The sequence below is a fragment of the Filicampus tigris genome, chromosome 1, assembly GCF_054856515.1.
Source record: "Filicampus tigris isolate MCC_2025a chromosome 1, RoL_Ftig_1.0, whole genome shotgun sequence".
Lineage (NCBI taxonomy): Eukaryota > Metazoa > Chordata > Actinopteri > Syngnathiformes > Syngnathidae > Filicampus > Filicampus tigris.
In genome coordinates, this window is record NC_141217.1 from 26,153,186 (window position 1) to 26,160,897 (window position 7,712).

General features: G+C 39.3%; 1 protein-coding gene across 4 annotated transcripts in view; it reads left to right on the forward strand.

The window, feature by feature from the left end:
- The window catches only part of LOC147153387 (uncharacterized), a 54,227-nt gene extending 47,327 nt beyond the window's left edge, over positions 1–6,900 (forward strand). For all 4 annotated transcript variants that reach the window (XR_015086598.1, XM_086029079.1, XM_086029088.1 and 1 more), the window contains one exon: positions 6,809–6,900. Coding sequence is in view for 3 of the 4 variants with exons in the window: in XM_086029079.1 (XP_085885205.1) it covers positions 6,809–6,892 (84 nt within the window). In the remaining variant the exon portion in view is untranslated. The remainder of the gene's footprint in view (positions 1–6,808) is intronic.
- The last annotated feature ends 812 nt before the right edge of the window (positions 6,901–7,712 follow it).

Sequence of the window (7,712 nt, forward strand, 5' to 3'; positions counted from 1 at the left end):
TCTTTATTAGTATTCAACAGTATTATATTATTGTAGTATTATTATTTTTATTTTATAGTTACTAATATATACTTACTTATTCTTACATCTTGTTTTGTTGTGCCTTTCACTTGCATGGACCCCAGGAAGATTTGCTCTTGTATACTGCGAGAGCTAGTGGGGACCCAATAAACATAAAATAATGCAACTTCTGTAATATTGAAATACTTTCTTTAAAACAAGTGTTAAAGGGATGATCCAACCGAGATGGTCCATTTTTCACTAAAAAGCTCAATTTCTGTTTTTTTTTAATCAGGAAAAGTATATTAGCGTGCACTTTCAATTATATCAATTTGCTTTGGTCAAATCAATACAAAACTAACGCCTTGAATAACGCAAATTTTTAACGGACAATATGGCCACGCCACCCTCCCATCCCTCCATTTGTTGGTGGGAGTCACGCTATAGTGACCGATCACGATTTGCCTATTAATTGTAAATACGTCGCTATTATGGTCAAAATAATGGGGCTCAATTGGCCCCAAACTGTATGTGAACATCTCTACTTAGGACCACTTCAACCTCTGAAACATCACAAAACGATTAGCCTTTCCATGGCTCACTTAAAAGAGCAAGAAATGAGCAGCCTAATTGCAGCATAGGTGCAATTTCTGTGACGTCTGTCATTTTCCTTCAGAAGTCACCAAGATACTCTAACACAATGTGTTCCGAGAGGCCTTTCGTAAGCTGAATTGGTCATAGCTCGTGAGAAAATAACATTTAAATCTGTAAGTGTCAGCTTGACTTACTTTTTCCCTGAAATCCACCTCTGTTACTCCTTTCATCACCTATCTGTAAACGAGGGGCTTTAAATGCCCACAATCGGCTGAAAGGCTGGCCGCTCTGAAAGTCTGATGCTCTGAAAGTCCAACTTTGACAATTCGACAAGCCGACTTCCGGGGCTTGTCTGGCATCTAATTCAGGGAAACTTGTCTTTTTCTGTCAAAAAAACAAAAAAAATCATTAAGTGGGATGTCTCATTGTCATTTAAAAGATTAATTTGATCCAAATTTCTTTTGATCATTTTTATAATTTCTTTATTGCCTCGCTCATGCTACCACCAATGTGTGCTTTCCCATTTGTGTCGAATAAAAATCAAAACATCACATACATAGCCTGTTTACAAAACGCAAGAGGAAGAGCACAGATCGTTCTACTCCTGTATGAACAAGCACTTGCAAAAACACTCCCTTTAGATCAGGTGTGGGCAATTCTGATCGTCGAGGGTCGGTATCCTCCATGTTTTCTTTGTCTCATTACTGCAACACAACTGATTAAAATGGTCATAATCAGCAAGGTCTGCAGAAGCTGGATACTGATCCTGATCATTTGAATCAGGTGGGTTGCAGCAGGGTGAATATAAAACATGCATGATACCGGCCCTCGAGGACCAGAATTGCCCACCCCTGCTTGAGAAGTTTCCCTTTTCTTAAAGGCCATTCCGATTGTTTAGCGCTTTATTTACGTCTTTGGGAAAAGTTCAACATGTTTGTCAGCACGGGACCGGCTTCCTCATTCATTCAACGGGGCCACTTCAAGCATCTCTTATTGGGTGAATGTATTGCATGTAGGTCGAACGTCCGACCCACGACAACATACGGGGAGGCTATATGACATGATTACACCGACATTAGCCGTTCATTCTCTTTATTAAAATCAACGCTACATTTTAATAAATAAAACACATTTTAAATCATTTTTATTCTTGACAAAAATCAAATGATTTTCAGACGTCACAAAGGCAACGGCGATTTGTAATTGATTATCATGAATGAGGAGGTGGAACTTCCGCTTACGAATGCATTTTACGCCTTCAGCCGCGGAGGGATTACACTAGTTTTCAGATCACAGCAATGCGTTATGCACCTTGCCAATGATGGTTATGCAAAGCGAGAAGAATTACTACACAGATCCATCCGCTCGTCCATGCCAAGACTGTTCGTATATCAGAAATAGTACATAAACATTTGCAGAAAATCTTGTACGTAACTCGGAAGTGTACATAAAAGGGAGCATTCGTAGCTGAAGGTTCCACTATATATATATAAAAACATCAAGAATATTATGATCGCAGTGCATTGTAGAACAAAAGTTAAATTATGTTGACATACGATGGATATTTTATTAGACAATTGAAAAGCAATGCCCATTAATATCCAGGCATGACTTTTGTAGCAGGTTTCAGTTTTCAGTTCACACAGACCCTTCCACAGCCCAACATCCTCACTCCAGGGAAACATTACAAAACACGCACGCTCAGCTGTTTTATCCTCAGGGAGACATTCACTGCCTTGTCTGTTTGGTGGTGCACCAATCTTCCTAGATTTTGAGAGCTGACTGCTGGGCACGATTGAAGTATCTCTTTCAGTGTGCTTGATCTTGCTTTTTATTCAGGCAGATGACTGAAAACATTCCCCAAATGTTGCGCTACTTCTCATTACAATGTCACTAAAATGTAAACTATTTCAGCAGCTAGCCTCCATACAAACAGCAGTTGAGGCTCTCTGACATCATCTTGGAGCAGAGAGCTTGTTACGTGGAGCACGAGCAGAACGAAAGGTAATCAAGGGGGATGGTAAACGGGGGAAATGAGGAGGGGAGCAGGAAAGAGGAAGATAGGAGCAATGAAGGGAGGGAGTCGATGGGGGTTTGTTTTAAGGGAGAGAGAAGCAGCCTAAGAAAGACGAGCATGTTATGAAACAGCAATGGGCCGCATTCCGGCTGGCTTCTAAGATTGATTTATAAATGTGAGATGACAGTTGAAGACGAGTGAAAACAAACTTTCTGGTTTTGCTGCCAACAGTCGTCAGAGCCTTGCAGGCACATTATTCACTGCCATGTGATGCAAGTGATTCTGACCCAGAGTGAATTTGAGTGTGTTTGATTACATTGACTACATATAGAAAGGGGGATTGCACTATGATGATGTAGTGGTTGGTTAACATATCTCCCTCATAGAATAAAGGTCCTACGGTGGGGGGCGGGGGGGCTTGCAGACATTGGTTTTGTTGGTCAGCATCCCATACCGGTCTAGAGAACCCCCAACCACCCACGCGAATCCAACCAGAACATGATATGTATGTATATACGGGAATAAAATAGTAGTCCTAAAGAAATATAATTAATAACAGCAAATTAAATATAATTAAAAATCTGACAAAGAAAACAATAAAGTGTAACAAATAAATCAAAAATCCTAATGATAATAATAATTTGTATCACTCTATGACTAACATGTCAAGCCCCGTTTACACCGACGGTATCTAATCTGCCGTACTCTACTCTTCACGGCTCTACACCAAAAAACATTACGTCTCCACTGCCACTGCCTGTACCCAGTCCTTAAGTATCGTTGAGTGTCATCATACCTGTCAAGTTGGACACTTTCGGGGTAATTTGTACAGGTGGAAACACCTTTTCAAACATGTACACCGTACATCTCTGATTTCCATTCACATGACAGCAGCTATTCAAAAATAATGTGTACCATAATTATATACAGATATGTAAGGGCAATTTACAGCTTTCGTAATATTCAGTACACCCCGGAGTTGAGAGGTATGTGTCATCAGCATAGCAATGGAAGGAGATTCCATAACTGCTGATGACACATCCTTGTGGCAACAAGTAGGTGATGAATAATAGGGGTCCTAGGACAGAACCTTGAGGGACTGCACAGATGACGGGGTCTGTTTTGTACTGGGCACAGCCAAGGCTGACATACTAGGTTCTGTCTGGTGAGATTTGAGGTGAACTAGGCAAGACTATTGTGGGAGAGACCAGAGTCATAGTGGAGGCGGTCGTCGATGTGGTGGTCAACAGTGTCAAATGCTGCAGTAAGTCGAGTAGGATGAGTAGTGAGAGGGAACCAGTGTCGGTGGACATGAAGGAGGAAGGTCGATGATGACCCTCACCGAAGCAGTCTGAATGCTGTGGGCAGTGCGGAAACCAGATTAAAATTTTTCATACAGTGAGTGAAGTTTAAGATGGTCTTGTAACTGCTGTTTTTCCAGCCCCATGGACAGGAACAGAAGATGATGATTGGATATTTTTTCAAGGGGTTTGATAACTGCTGTTTTGAGTGAATGGGGGACATGGCCAGACTGTAGCAAATCGTTTACAAGGTATGTTATAAGCGGGGCACGGAAGTCAATTCGAACATCTACGCGACATTACTGGTGTCATGGCAGAAGCCCCAAAACAAACAAAAAAACAAAAGTATTGTTTGAACAAAATTAGATTCATTAGCTCATCGCTATTCATCCTTCACACAGCCACTGGAAATAGAAATGCAATTCAGTCCAACTTGCAGGCCGGCGAGAGCTCAGGTTTTCTCGACACTACGCGATGACACACATGGGAAATGTGGTTGGCTTCTGTCAAAACACTATCGCATTTGTCCACATGGCCATAATCATCAAAAACTGACATTTGACACAGTGTTTCTTTAATAATGTTGAATGTACAGTATCCTGCAGTGATACAGATGGGTTCTATAGGTATAAAAGTAGATTGTCTGCGTACAAGCTTATGTTGTATATCGGCTTCTTGGATTCGTTTGACTTGACTTTTTTGCCGTGTTGCTGCTGCTAGTGATAGTGACGGACTACTGATGAATGACGGACTAAATAAAGTAGTGCTTAGTCTGTGAATTTTTCCCGTCAATTGTCAGCAAAACGGGCATCCGTCAGCGACGGATAGACAGACCAGTCCATCACCTAGGCGGAGCACCCAGCTCTGGTAATAGGTGCATCTAACGTGTTTGCTTGTTCATTGGTTAGTGAAGATAAAGTCAAGTTGTTTTAAAAATTGTCTACATCTGGTTGGCAGGGTTCATGATCCGATGAATAGATTTCTACGAAAATTATAAAATACAAAATGTATTTCCTGTGGGTTTTGTGTATTGTACAAAATAGCGGCAATTGTTTTCGGCAATGAAGAAACGAGGATTGCTGTTAGAAAACACCTGGAGTTACTGTCCTTAGAAACCAAAGACCAAGTCTGAAATCTTGCGGTGCTAATAGACTCAGACCTGACTTTCAGCAATCATATTAAATAAGTCACTAAAACAGCCTCTTACCAGCTGAAAAACATATCCAGACTGAAGGGTGGCATGCTCCAAGCAGACCAGGAGAAATTAATCCATGCTTTTATTTCCAGTAGACTTGATTATTGAAACTGTCTGCTTACTGGTCACCCTCAAAAGAACATCAAACACCTGCAGCTCATTCAGAATGCTGCAGCTCGGGTCCTGACCACAACAAAGAGATCAGATCATATTACTCCATTCCAAGGCTTTACACTGGCTCCCAATTAGCTGTAGAATAGATTTTAAAATGTTACTACTATAAATGTTACTGGTCTATAAATCATTGAATAGTGTGGGTCCTGATTACATTAATGAAATACTGATTGATTATAAACACTATAGGGCTCTGAGATCTGCAGGCTTGGGTCAATTAGTGGAGCCCAGAGTACGAAGTAAACATGTAGAAGCTGCATTTAGCTGTTATGCTGCACACAAAGGGAAAAAGCTGCCAACAGATGTGAAGTCAACCCTGAGTGTAAATGCTTATAAATCCAGGTTAAAAACTTTGTTTTTTTCCCCTTATACCTTTGATTAACATCCTCTAAACAATTTTAAATCTTTTTTTTTCTTTTATATATTTTAGAAACCTTATTTTATTTATTTTCAAATGTTTTTAAAGTTTTCTGTTAATGTGTTTGAATGTTGTCAATATACATTCTAGTATTTTTTGTAGATAATTTTGTTTTCTCTGCTTTGCTTTTGAATGTTGTTAACTGTTGTGTTTGTAAATGCTTGTAGGTGTTGTGTCTTTGCATGTGTGAAGCACATTGAGTTGCCTTGTGTATAAAATGTGCTATTTAAATAAAACTGCCCTGCCTTGTTTATTGTTGATTGCTGGGTCCAGTATTGATGGATTTTTTTTTCCTTTCTGATGAAATAAATTTGCCAAGAATTTGTCTGATTTATTATTGTATTGGAATTTTTCATACTTGAGTTGTTGGATTAGAAATTGTGTTTTCTTGATGTACTGAAGCACCATCTTGTTGTTTAATGGGCGATTAGGTGCTAATTAATAGTGAAATCGGTGCGTGATCACTGTTTCTAATAGAGTGAATTGTCACGGTGTGTTATTCAAATGCCGGATTAACTCTGTCCGCTTATTCATGTAAACGGGATATTCAAAATGTTTCAAAAATTGGAATTTTGACCTTCCCCCAAATATTGACTGCATGTAAACGTAGTCACTAGGGTGCTGGGGACAAAAGAGAAGAGGAAGAGACACAGGGGTCGCAAAGTCGAAATGTCGTACGTCGTAATTCGAGGACTTCCTTTATAATACTTTCCGTCATTTGTTTATTTGTCGGGGATATTGATCGATTAGTCCCAATATGGTGCCTTTGAGTTCTTTGCCTCTGCATTTAACCAGTTCCTTTTGCTTAAAGTGTTTGAATTTTGCAATGATCCATTGTCTAGTCATTTGCCTAGACGGTGAAGCAAAAACAAAAAAACATGAAATAATCAATTAATCAATTTCTTTTATAGTTCACTAGTACTGGCCATGATGATGTTCTCAGATGAAGACAAAATGTGTATATATTGTGAGGTTTCTGCAGAAAATATCATTTACATATGGTACATTTTGGAATAATAATTTGCCTTGCATTGAATTGCATGGTGACGTCAAGTTCGGTGACAAATTGGTAACAGCGGATGACGTTCTTTTCACTTTGTTCTCTGCAGGTTTGGTACAGGATGTACCCTGCCTCTCAACCAGTCAGCTGGGACCTGCTCTCCCAAGACTCTAATGAGAAAATGGATGGATAGTTAGATGGATGAAAATAAAAAAATGCTGGTTAGCCCTGTAAATATACAATAACCATAGACAAATATAACACATACAGTAGTTTTCTTTTCTTATATATATTTTTGGAAACAAACAAATTAAGAATGAGAGTGGCAGGCTCAGTGCACAGCGGGTAATGCTACAGAAGCATTATTACTTGAACAAACAAATCTTGTGTTGACAATCAGTTGTTGAAAAATAACAACAAAATAAGCTATCTATCAGATGCACCAAAATAAAATGAACATACTCAGTCACTCCCAAAGAGTGATCATAGGTCGGACAAATAACTATGGCCAGTGGGGGAAAAAAAGCCATGTCAGCCATGCTCATTGTAGGTGCCTGCATTGTGTCTATGGGCCTGGACAAAGAAATCAGGAAGACTCCAAAAGCACCAGAAAATGAATATGACTACTTTATCGATGTACACTATTGAATTGAGTGATAATTGAATCACCGTTGTATTCAATTGAAAAACAGAAATAGATAGAGTGGGGCATTGCCTTCGTTCCACCAGATGCATATTATAATTTAGTTCTTCTTGGTCTGACAAATGGGAGCAAAATCCCATCCCTCTATTTTTTTTTGATTTGACACCGTTTACCGTCCATAGATAAACAAATAAGTTATTTGTAATTCGAAACAAATCCACTAAAATATAGTTAAATCTGATAGATTATCCCAATTTTTAAGGTGGTATTGCACGATAGGTGTGTTTTTCTGTAAGACCAGAAGATGTCACGGTGTAGTGATGTAAAGGGGAAAAAAAGGTCATCCCCTTATTTGACAGCAGTGCTATGT